Genomic DNA, 12,893 nt, shown 5'->3' with positions numbered 1-12,893 from the left:
AGAAATGTAAACCCCATGAAGGCATTCATTCATTCATTGAACAAATGACTCGGCAAGCCCAGGCCCGGGGGAGACAGAGGGGTTGGAGAATTACCTGTTGACAAGTAGTTGGGTTGAATCACCGGGTGGTCCCGGGGGTTGGCACTTCTCAGTTTGAGCCAGCCCACACTCGTGCCCCGCATGGTCCCCACATGCACCTAGAAGAACCAGAGGAAGCTGTGACCTCCTTCAACTTTCTGAGTCAGTAGCTTAGGCCCTGGGGTTTCCTGTGGGCTGAGACTCCACATCCAAAGGCAATTAAGAGCAGACACATTTTAGTATTTGTTTGCATCTTACCCCCTTCCCCGCTTCCACAAGTGATCACCTTGCTGAATCACTGCTGCTTCCTGGCTTTATACATGATGTCTTAAACTTCCAGGGGCTGGAAATCCCAGGGCCGTTGGCCTCATTTTGTCTATTTCTGGCAGTCTAGATCCCTAGAGCATCTGCCCTCAGCTGGGCGCAGGTCTCCGCTTTCCACGTACCACACACACTGCTTCATGATGACTCCAGACTCCTCCTCTCCCCTCCGACCCACTGAGCAGCTGGGGGGCAGGGCACAGGCTCCTGGGCCTCACCCCACCCCCACCCAAGGGCCCTGCTGCATTGAGCAGGGCGCTGCTTGATGACAAAGATGAAGCTGTCTGCTCACCTGGTAAGCTTCCTGCTGGGTGGGGACCCGTCCGTGGTCGATCACTTGGGATGGCAGGAAATGGAACTGGATGTCCGGGTGAGGGACCCCAGGCTGGCTCCGGATGAATCCGCCTGTTTCCAGATGGGCTGTGGCTCCATCCCCTGAGGATCAGAAGAGTGGATCAGGGCATGGCAGGCTGCCCCCCACCCTCACCCCTCCTGGCCTCTGTTCTGGTGCCTGGACCCATGTGCTCAACTCTGGCGTCTCTCCCTCAGGTGGGCTCACCCAACACCACAGGTTTTAACATCAGCTACATGCCAAGGGCCTTTCGGCTTTGCCACGCCTCCCCCCCCCCCCCCCCCCGGCGTCCTCCACCACAGACCCAACTGTGAGGCCTGATGTGGCCCGGTATCCTGAACTTTCCCACCCCAGGCTCTACCCTTGACAGGCTGTTCTTTCATACAAGGCCTAAGTCAGACATTCGAGCTGTCCCTGCCTCCTCCTCTTCTTCGTCGCCCACCATCTGACCCTCAGAAAGCCTCACTGACTTCAGCTCCAAAATCTACTGGGATTCATCTACTTGGCAATACCCCCCCACCCCCTCCCTCAGCCCAGGCTGAGACCCCCTCCTCACTGGCAGCTCCAGTGGACTCCTTGCTGGTGTCCCGGCCTACCCTCATGATGGAGTTTCTTCCATCGCACCCCTGCTTTCTCCTCAACATGCTGCAGTCTCCCTGGCCCAACAGACTTGTTCTTCGAACACCAGATGCCTAGACCTGGGGCCTTTGTACATACTCTCCCTAGCTCTCAGATATACTCTGTCACCATTCTCTACTTTATTAACACCCTGATCTTAAAAGTTAAGCATGTTTACGTGGTTTCTTTCCACTGACCCCACCAAAGTGTAAGCTCCCCAAGGGAACCTGCCTTATTGGCACAGCACACAGTACGTGGCAGGTGTGGGAGAAACACATGCTGAATACGATTTCAAAGCACCACTTCCTACCCGGGGGACTGCTCTGGGACTCCGAAACAAACAAACTGCTGAGAAATGGATGCTGAGTGTGCTTTTTCTCCAGGCTCCTTGGAGCCCAGAGGGTGTCCAGCATGAGGCCATCCCTGGCTATCTGTAAGGAAGAGTGGCACCTAGGTTCGGGAGTCTCACCCTGGACAGGCCCTGGGCCACCTCATCTGGTCCTCACAACAGCCTTCCAGGCAGGACTATGTATCCCCATCATGCAGATAGGAAAGCTGAGGCAGATGGTATAGCTAAGTTCTGAACAAGTGACTTGAAGCCAGAGCCCTTGCTCAGCACCTTAGGAAGGAGGCTGTGCTGACCACAGACCAGTTCTACTATGGTCCCAGACCAGCACACCCACCTGTGAACTTCCAGAGCCACTCTAGACCAATCCGGACTTTCCTCAAGGGCTTCTGTGCTGAATGGAGAGTGATGGGGAGGGTACATGCCTGCTGGACGTATATCTCCAGGTGGTCTTGCAGGTTCTGGCCAACTCCTGAAATGGGAGGGAATGGTTAGGAAAGATGGCTTCCAAGAGGGGCTTATTAGCTGTACCTGGCCTCTTGACTTCCCCTGGTTTTGAAAACGTCCCCTAAAGCTATCCACATACCTGCTGAGCCAGCTCCTGCTTATTCCTCAGGTTTCTGCTTAAAGGTTGCCTCCTGGGACGCCATCCCTACGCTCATTGCCAAGTCTAGTCCTCTCATGCTGCCCAAGCCACCTGCCCTTATCACTCACTCCCGGGGCAGTCCCTGTAACCATCCCGATGCCTTCCTGCCATGCAGCACCCTCCCTGAGGGTAGGGCCCAGGCATTCAGCAGGCACCACTCAGTAAGCTGTTGTCAGATGGACCGACGGCCCCACCTGCACCTCCAGGGAAGGAGGGAATCAGGGCTTGTCATGCTGGGCAGACACTGTCACAGGCCAGCACTTTCACAAACCTCTTCTGATAAAGCCTCAATACACAAAGGGTCATTTTGGGGGCAGTTTTGGTTATAAGAGAGATAAGAAGCCCTAATGGGCATTAAAGACAGTTTGTAAGATAAATTTTAGGCTTGGAATAATTGTCTTAACATGAAAAGCATGCTCTGAAACACCAAGTTGGTTTCTTTAATGTCAGGGCTGCTGCTGAGTCCTGAGGACAGAAAACACATAGGCCTGGACCCCTCTCACCCTTGGGCTGCCCTGGTGACATATCCGAGCCTGGCCCAGTGGGCTTTTCAGGTGGAAGCTCGCTGCTGGAGGGGCATCACTTCTCAGTGGGACAGTAGGGCCAGGAAAGGGGAAAAACAACACAAAGACTGGGGTCCCTGGGATAGGGCTGTCCAGTGAGGCTCATGGGAAGAATGTGGCCGTTCTGAGGAAAGCTGACTGCTGCCCCCCCCCCCCCCAGCTCCACGCTACTGCACTTCAATAAGCTGTTTTATTAACAGAGGCCCCCTCTGAGGAGCAGCAGCAAAGGGAGCTCACCGGGAAGGTGGCACACCACCGGGATACCCAGTTTCCTGAGGTCGTCTGCGTTGCCGACACCCGAGAGCATGAGCAGCTGTGGAGAGTTGATGGCGCCCCCGCTCAGAATCACCTCCTTGCTGGCATAAGCCTGGAAGAGGCAGAGGCACGCAGGTCACGCTTCCTGAAAAGCGAGACAGAACACCGCGAGTGTGGCCTTGGTGTGATGTCCCCGAGTGGTGGGTGGGGATCCCGTTCCCAGGCCCCAGAGTAAGGAAGGGGATGCTCAGTGGGCCGCTCCATGAAGGGCACTCCACACATGCAGCTCCCGGGTGCGGGTGCAACACTGAAGCGCGCTTCACATGCTGATACGTTCTGCAACAGTCACGCTGTAACGATGGTCTTAACAACGGGACTGTAGAGCCCCAGACATTCCAACGAGCAGCTTCAATAAAGCAAGCAGTGAGTCAGATCTTCACATAGAGGCAGAATGATCCTGACACACTGCTAAGTGGAGAACAGCATACTGCTGGGGGCACTGGGTGGCTCAGCCAGTTAGGCATCTGGCTCTTGATTTTGGCTCAGTTCATGGGATCAAGCCCTGCATTGGGTTCTGTGCTGACATAATGGAGCCTTCTTGGGATTCTCTCTTTCTCTGCCCCTTCCCCTGCTTGCACATTTTCTCTCAAAAATAAATGAATACATATTTTTAAAAAGTGTAGTGTTGAAATATGGATTATGATCACATTTGTGGTTTTTAAAGCCTTAGTACAAACCTATCAATTTCTCAAAAGGTATGGAAGGTTCTAGGAGCCTGCTCTGAGGTGGGGAGGGGCAGACAGAGGCTCACAGGAGCCACCATGGGCTCTATGCAGGTGGCTGGACTGAGGGCTTCCTCACCTCTGAGACCCTGGGGACAAGAGCCCAACTGCTACCCACACTAAGCATGACCACTAGGGTGATTGCTCATTCCCTTCCATCTCGACTGCGCCAGCCTGGAAGTAACTCACTCACCCGGTGGCTCTGGCCATTCTTGACGTACTCCACACCCACTGCACGCGTGCCTTCAAACAGTACCCTGTTCACAAACGTCTGGGCCTCGGCGGTGAGGTTGGGGCGGCTCAGTGCTGGATGCAGGTACGCACAGGCTGTGCTCCAGCGCTTGCCTGGCAGACAGAGCAAGGCGATCAGGCACAGCCCCTGCCCCTTTGCCTGATGTGGGGGTGGGAGGGTGGGGCTGGGGCTGAAGAAAGATGGAATGTGCCCTTCCCCTGGCAGGACAAGCTCTGCCTGCAAAGTAGGGCTAAAACCAAGTCTCTGCAGGACTGAAATCCACATCCATCTGGGGTGGAAAAACACCCTCCACTCCCAACAGGATGACCAGGAGCACCTAATACAAGGGGGTAAGAACTCTATAGAGGCAGGCAAGGGCCCTGGGTCAACCCAGGCCCTGCCTCTGTCCTGCTGTGTGCAAGGCACTTCAGTGCTCTTTGCCTCAGTTTCCTTATCTGTAAGTCTCTTTGGTCAAAGAGCTGACTCTCCACAACAGAGGCCAGAGGCCTAAAGGATGCCCGAGAGTCTGTCTCCCAAGTCATTTCTCACTGGCTACGAATTGTATTCTGTGGCCTGTAGGGGGCGTGAGACCTCCGTCATCTCGGCCTCATACTAGCCCGTTTATCCTCACTTACTGACCATGATGGGGGCAGGGGGATGGGGCTGTGATGGGCAAAAGGAGGAACCAGGGAGATGGGGGACGGGAGCCTTGTGCTACCTTGGTGGATGGTCATGTCCATCCATCCGAAGCCTTCTTGCTGGAAGCCATTCATGTCCTCAGTGAGGGGGTAGCCAGCCTGCTGCGCCGCCTCCAGGAAGGCGCGGTGCAGCGCATGGTTGGTCTTGCCCCGGGACACGTGTAGTGGCCCGTCGCCGCCGCGGTACCTGTTAGCACCCAGTTCGTGGCTCTGCGCCTTGCGGAAGTAGGGCAGGCAGTGCTCGTAGTCCCAGCAGGCCGCGCCTTCCCGCTGCCAGCGGTTGTAGTCCTCTGCGTGCCCGCGGATGTAGACCATGGCATTGAGCGACGACGAGCCTCCCCAGACCCGGCCGCGCGGCCAGTACAGCACGCGGCCGTCGAGGCCTGGCTGCGGTTCCGTGTGGTAGCACCAGTTGTACCTGTCATCGCACAGGTTGGCCACGAGGGCCGCGGGCATGTGGACCTTCCACGAGAGCCGCTTGCTCCCGGCGAGCATGTCCTTGGGCCCGGCCTCCAGCAGCAGCACACGCCTGTCCGCGTCCTCGGTGAGCCGCCCGGCCAGCACGCAGCCCGCCGAGCCCGCACCCACCACCACGTGACTGTACTCGTCCCCAGTCCCGGGGCCCGCGCTGGCCAGAGCACGGACACTGGGGGGCCGCTGCCGCCCCAGGGCTCCCCATGCGCTCAGATGCCTTCTCCTCCAGCCTCGCAGGACACTCCACATGCTTCCAGCCCAAGTCCTCGTGCATCCACCAAAAGGAGTGTGATGACTCACTGTTCCTAAAACAGGAAAAGAAGCTTTAAAATTTTTAACTTGACATGCACTTGCAGAATCAGCCCAAAGCTGGGGCAGCTGCATCAGTGCCGCAAAGGTCCCCACAGGCTCACCAAGTGCCCACCTCAGGCTGGGTGAGGCAGGCCTGGCAGGCAAGTCCCTGTGCTGGGGAACTAGAAGGAGGGAGCAGAGGTAGACACAGGAGATCAGTACTGTGAGATCCCTGCCAGGGCTGACAAACACAGGGCTGGGGGCACAGGAGAGAGGCTCCTCTCTAAACTTGAGAAGTAGGGTGGCCCCCAGAAAGGCCTCTCTGTGACATGTGTGCCTGAACCTGGACCTGGCAGGTGTCTGTCTATCTGCTGGAATGCAGGGGAGGTAAGAGCTTTCTAGGCTTGCACTCATTGTTCGCCCACCTAAGGCAGTTGCTGAGACCCTACCAGGCACCATTTCATCTCTAGCAGTACACAGAGAACAAGAATCTGCCCTCAAGACTGATGGGCTGGCCTAGGGAGACAGACAAGACTTCAGTAACTGAAGGAAGGGCAGAGTGAGGGGCTGGAGGCTGCAAAGCTCAAAGCCTCTGACCTGAGGGCCATGGGTGTCCTAGACGGCTTTTCAGCAGATGATGGGGTCAGAGCTACAATCTTCAAAGTTCACTCTGTGGAGTGCTGGAGTTCAAATAACCAAATGCCAATAGCTTCTGAAGGGGCCTTTCCCAACAATGTGCAAATTAATCCCAACACACTTAGTGCACAGAGGTGAAAAAGAACCAGGATATCCCACTCTACTGACACAAGAACATCTGAGAGAGCCCCACCCGAGACCTGCCCAAGACTGATGCCACAAGAGAGCTAAAGAGCCTCAAAAAAACCCTCTTCCCCCCACCCTCCGCCCATGAGCCTGCCCTAAGTAACAACAGCAGCCTACCACTGGAGGCGGGCTAACAGGTAAGAGTGTAGAGAAAGAGCCAGACCCCCATTTACTCAGGCACAGGAGAAAGAAGCCCCAGGGCCTCCTGAAAGCCAGAACACCGAAGAGACTTCTAGCACTCCAGGCCCCATACTAGTAGGGGGTAGCAGTGCCCACCATTCAACTCCCAGCCGTGGCTCAACACTCCACACTGATGACCTGGTAGAATGAAGGCATGTTCTTTTCTAGGCATTAATACTATTTACCTAGGTCACTACTGTCCTGTTACACATAAGGTCCAGCATTTAACACAAATTTGAGAGACACAGATTAGGAGCAGGGGAAGACGGTGAAGGAGGAGGACCCTGAGCTCACCTCCTCCCACAGACACAGGAGGGCAACAAGTACACAGAATGCAGCTCACTCTGAAAACCACCTGAAGACTGGCAGACCAGCTATTCCACAGCTAATGACGTAAAGAGAAGGTCCTATCAAGAAGGGTGGGAGGGTCAGAGACGTGGTCGGGAACCAAACCCCAGGCACACAGGCCACAAGTGGGGAGAATACCATCCCAGAGGAGGTCTGCTCCCTCCCTGAGGAGGTCCTCCCTGAGGAGCAAGGGGACCAAACCCCACACTGGGCATCCCCACCCTGGGGATGTGCCCCAGAAAGATGAGCCCCTATAATGTCTGGCTTTAAAAATCAGTAGGTTTAACTGTGGGAGAGCTGGAGGGCTATAGGAAACCAAGAGTCTGCTCTTAAAGGGCCAGTGCACTACATCACTCAGTCTGAGACCCAACAGGAGAGCAGCAGTTTGAAAAGCACCTGGCTTAAATGTGAAGAAGATTTATTGACTAATTTTACCACGTTTGCTGAAAGGGCAGGAATCTGTAGGAGATTTCTCCAGAGATGGAAGTGCTGGTGACGCCATTTTTCTTGCCCTCCTTCAGCCTAGGTGGCTGGCTGCTTACAGGAGCCAGTTCTGATACTTCACCCACCTTGCTGGCATCGCTCGTCCCCCACCAGCATTCCCCTGTGGACCCACACCACCCAACCCACGTGCCCCAGCAGGTGTCCCTCCAAAGTGGCTCCAGCCCCAGCACACCTGGAAGGCAGCCTCGGCCAGGACTGGCACCATTCCAAAGTGACACCTGCCCTGGGGAAGCAGACAGCTGGCACCACACACCAGCATGCCTGCAGCGGCTACAGCCGAGCCATTCAGCCAGCCACACCAGGGGCCAGTCCTGCCCATCATTACACCACACAAGTTGTGGCCCAGTCACAACAGGAGGGTGCAAGCAGCCCACACAGGGACACTCCTTGAGTGCCTGGTTCTGGTGACCAGGGGAGACTGCACTTCCGCACAGGGCCGTTACTTTTAAGACCGGGAGACATACCTACCCTACCTAATGCACAGAAACAAACACAGAGTCAAACAGAATGAGGACACAGAGGAATATGTTCCAAACAGAAGATGATGACAGGGCCTCAGAAAAAGAACGAAGCAAAGTGGAGATCGGCAATCTACCTGCTGAAGAATCCAAAGTAATGGTGATAAAGATGCTCACTTGACTTGTGAGAAGAGTAGAGGAGCTCGGAGAGAACATCAACAAGGAGACAGAAAATATAAAAAGGAACAAATCAGAGTGGACTAAAAGTAACTGAACAATAGAGGAAATCAACAGCAGATTAGAGGATGCAGAGGAACAGCTTGGCAATCTGGAACACAGGGTAGGGGAAAGCACCCAAGGTGAACAGCAAAAAGAAAAAGAATTTTTAATGAGGACAGATGAAGGGACCTCTGAGACAACATCAAGTGTACTAACACTAACCTCTTCACATTAAAGAGATCCCAGAAAGAGGAGAGAGAGAGAGAGAGAGAGAGAGAGAGAGAGAGAGAGAGAGAGAGAATGGGGCAGAAAACTTATTTTAAGAAATAATAGCTGAAAATTTCCTTAACCTGGGGATGAAAACAGACATCCAGGTTCAGGAAGCACAAAAAGCCCCTAACACAATGGACCCAGGAGGTCTACACCAAGGCACATGATAATTAAAATGGCAGAAATTACAGAGAATCTTAAAAGCAGGAAGAGAAAAGCAAATAGCTACATAGAAGGAAAACCCCATTAGGGCTATCACCAGATTTTCAGCAGAAACTTTGCAAGAAGAAGAGAGGGATATGATATATTCAAAGTGCTGAAAGGAAGAAGCCTATAACCAAGAATACTTTATCTGGCAAAGTTATTGTTTAGAATTAAAGGGGAGATAGTTTTTCAGACAAACAAAAGTTGAAAATGTTCATCACCACTAAACCAACCTTACAAGAAATGTTAAAGGGATCTCTTTAAGAGGAAAAGAAAAGATCATAATTAGAAGAAAATTATGAAAGGAAACATAAAAAATAAAGTAAATTTCACTGGTAAATTCACCAGTAAATTTCACTGGCAAAAGCAAACATAGTAATAACATAATCACTTAAAAAGCTAGTATGAAGGTAAAAGACAAAAGTAGTAAAATCAATTATACCTACAAAAATTAGTTAAGGGATACACAAAATAAAAAGATATAAAACTATGATGTCATATACTATAAACATGGAGGAGGAGAGTAAAAATGTAGTACTTTCAGAATATGTTCAAACTTAAATGACCGACTTAATATAGAGTGTTACATACAGAGGATGTCATACATGAGTCTTATAGTAACCACAAACCAAAAATGTGTAATAAGTATGCAAAAATAAAGACAAAGGAACCAAAGTGCAACACTAAAAAAAGTCACCAAATCAGAATGGAAGAGAGCAAGAAGAAAGGAGTATAGAACGACTACAAAAAACAACCCGAAAACAATTTACAAAATGGTAATAAGTATATACCTATCAATAATTACTTTAAATGTAAATGGATAAATCCTTCAATCAAAAGACACAGGATGACTGAATGAATACAAAAATAAGACCCATCTATATGCCGTCTATGAAAGACTCGCTTCAGACCTAAAGACACATAGACACAAGCAGATTCAAAGTGAAGAAGTGGAAAAAGATAATTGGAAGCAAAAACAAAAACAAAAACCAAAAAAACTCAGGTCATGATCTCACAGTCTGTGGGTTCAAGCCCTGCATCGGGCTCTGTGCCAAAAGTACAGAGCCTGCTTGGGATTCTGTCTCCCTCTCTCTCTTTGCCCCTTGCCCCCTCACACCCTCTCTCTTTCTAAAATAAATAAACATTAAAATAAAGACTGTAACAAGAGATACATAATGATAAAGTGATCAATACAAGAGAATATAACAATTGTAAATATCTGCGCACCCAACATAGGAGGACCTAAACATATGAAACAAATATGAGCAGACTTACAGGGAGAAATTGATAGTAATACAATAATAGTAGAGGAGTTTAAAATCCCACTTCAAGACTAGATAGATCATCCATGCAAAAAAATCAATAAGGAAACAGTAGTTTAGAATGGAAATTAAGACCAGATAGACTTAACAGATATATACAGAACATCCCATCCCAAAACAACAGAATATACATTCTTTTAAAGTGCACATGTAATGTTCTCCAAAATAGCTCTCATGTTAGGCCAAAATACAAGTTTCAATAAATTTTAAAAGCATGAAATCGTATCAAGCATCTTTTCCAACCACGATGGTATGAAACTAGAAATCAATTACTAGAAAAAAATGCAAACACACAGAAACTAAACAACATGCTACTAAACAACCAATAGGTCAATGAAGAAATAAAGGAGGAAATTTAAAAATACCTAGAGACAGGGGCACCTGGGTGGCTCAGTCGGTTGGGCGGCCGACTTCGGCTCAGGTCATGATCTCGCGGTCCGTGAGCTCGAGCCCCGCGTCGGGCTCTGTGCTGACAGCTCAGAGCCTGGAGCCTGTTTCAGATTCTGTGTCTCCCTCTCTCTGACCCTCCCCCGTTCATGCTTTGTCTCTCTCTGTCTCAAAAATAAATAAACGTTAAAAAAATAAAAATAAAAAAAATACCTAGAGACAAATGAAAATGGAAACAATGGTTCAAAATCTTTGGGACTTAGCAAAAGTAGTTCTAAGAGAGAAATTTATAATGATACAGTCCTACCTCAAGAAACAGACAAACAAAAATCTCAATCTAACTAGAAAAAGAAGAAAGCCCAAAGTCAGCAGAAGGAAGGAATTAATATCAGAGCAGAAATACATAGACTAAAAAAACACTATAGAAAAGATCAATGAAACTAAGAGCTGGTTCTTTGAAAAGATAAGCAAAATTGATAAACCTCTAGCCAGATTCATCAAGGAAAAAAAAGAAAACTCACGAAAAAGAGAAATTACAACCAACACCACAGAAATACAAAGGATTATGAAACAACTATGAAAAATTATACATCAACAAACTGAAAAACCTAGAAGTGGATAAATTTCTAGAAACATACAATTTTCCAAGACTGAATCAGGAATAAATAAAAAAATTGGAACAGACCAGGGGCACCTGGGTGGCTCAGTTGGTTAAGCATCCTACTTCAGCTCAGGTCGTGATCTCTCAGTTTCTGAGTTCAAGCCCCATGTTGGGCTCTGTGCTGACAGCTCAGAGCCTGGAGCTTGCTTCAGATTCTGTGTCTCCCAGTCTCTTGGCCCCTCCCATGCTCATGCTCTGTCTCTCTCTGTCTCTCATTAATAAATGTTAAAAAAAATTTTAATAAAAAAAAATTGGAACAGACCTACTAGTAGTAATGAAATTGAATCAGTAATGACAAAGATCTCAACAAACAAAAGTCCAGGACCAGATGGCTTCACAGGTGAACTGTATCAAACATTTGAATTAGCATTAATACCTATCCTTCTCAAACTATTCCAAAAAATAGAAGAGACAGGAATGCTTCCAAATTCATTCTATGAGGCCAGCATTACCCTGATACCAAAACCACACAAAGATACTACAAGAAAATTATAGACCAATATCCCTGATAAACAATGATGCAAAATTTCTCAACAAAAATATTAGCAAACCCAATTATAAAACAATATATTAAAACGATCATTCACCACAATCAAGTGGGATTTATTTCAGGGATGCAAGGGTGATTCAATATTTGCAAATCAATCAACCTGATACACCATATTAACAAAATGAAGAATAAAAATCATGCAATCCTCTCAATAAATACAGAAAAAAAATCACAAAATTCAACATCTATTCATGATAAAAACTATCAACAAAACGGGCAGAGAAGAAACATGTCTCAAAATAATAATGGCCATATATGACACACCCACAGCTAATTTCATAGTCAATGGTGAAAAGCTAAAAGCTTTCCCTCTAACATCAGGAATAAGACAAGGATGTCCACTCTCACCACGTTCATTCAACATAGTACCAGAAGCCCTAGCCACGGCAATCAGACAAGAAAAAGAAATAAAAGGCATCCAAATTAGTAAAGAAAAAGTAAAACTGTCACTCTTGGCAGATGGCATGATACTATAGATTAAAAAACAAAAACAAAAACACCTAAAGATTAAAAAAAAAAACTACTGGAACTAATAAATGAATTCAGTAAAGTTGCAGGATACAAAATTAATATACAGAACTCTGTTGAGTTCCTATACACTAATAATCAACTGGCAGAAAGAGAAATAAAGAAAATAATCCCATTTACAATTGTATCAAAAAGAATAAAATACCTAAGAATAAATTTAACCAAGGAGATCAAAGACCTGTATTCTGAACTATAAGATATCAATGAATGAAATTGGAGATGACACAAATAAATGGAAAGATAGGTCTGAAGAATTAATATCATTAAAATGTCCATACTTGGGGCGCCTGGGTGGCTCAGTCGGTTAAGCATCCGACTTCAGCTCAGGTCACGATCTCACGGTCCGTGGGTTCAAGCCCCGCGTCAGGCTCTGGGCTGATGGTCAGAGCCTGGAGCCTGTTTCCGATTCTGTGTCTCCCTCTCTCTCTGCCCCTCCCCCGTTCATGCTCTGTCTCTCTCTGTCTCAAAAATAAATAAACGTTAAAAAAAAAAAAGTTAAAAAAAAAATGTCCATACTTCACCAAGCAATCTACAGATTCAATGCAATCCCTATCAAAGTAACAATTGATTTTTCACAAAACTAGAACAAGTAGTCCTCAGATTTGTATGGAACCACAAAAGACCCTGAATAGCCAAAGCATTCTTCAGAAAGAAGAACAAGGCTGGGGATATAATGCTCCCAGATTTCAAACTACACTACAAAGCCATAGTAATCAAAACAGTATGATACTGGCACAAAAACAGACACATAGATCAATGGAACAGAACAGAGAGCCCAGAAATA

The 12,893-nt window shown here is 48.3% G+C and overlaps 1 protein-coding gene across 4 annotated transcripts in view; it reads right to left on the bottom strand.

Moving 5' to 3' along the window:
- CHDH (choline dehydrogenase) overlaps positions 1–12,893 on the bottom strand; it is a 40,424-nt gene that overhangs the window by 3,941 nt on the left and 23,590 nt on the right. For all 4 annotated transcript variants that reach the window (XM_053220358.1, XM_027038992.2, XM_053220361.1 and 1 more), the window contains 6 exons: positions 4,912–5,670; positions 4,155–4,306; positions 3,162–3,291; positions 2,053–2,187; positions 692–834; positions 95–197 (listed from right to left, as the gene is read on the bottom strand). In XM_053220358.1, the coding sequence (XP_053076333.1) occupies positions 95–197; positions 692–834; positions 2,053–2,187; positions 3,162–3,291; positions 4,155–4,306; positions 4,912–5,614 (1,366 nt within the window). In that variant the 5' untranslated portion in view covers positions 5,615–5,670. The remainder of the gene's footprint in view (positions 1–94; positions 198–691; positions 835–2,052; positions 2,188–3,161; positions 3,292–4,154; positions 4,307–4,911; positions 5,671–12,893) is intronic.

This window comes from Acinonyx jubatus, chromosome A2 (assembly GCF_027475565.1).
Source record: "Acinonyx jubatus isolate Ajub_Pintada_27869175 chromosome A2, VMU_Ajub_asm_v1.0, whole genome shotgun sequence".
NCBI lineage: Eukaryota > Metazoa > Chordata > Mammalia > Carnivora > Felidae > Acinonyx > Acinonyx jubatus.
This window is presented reverse-complemented; position numbering and strand designations above follow the sequence as displayed.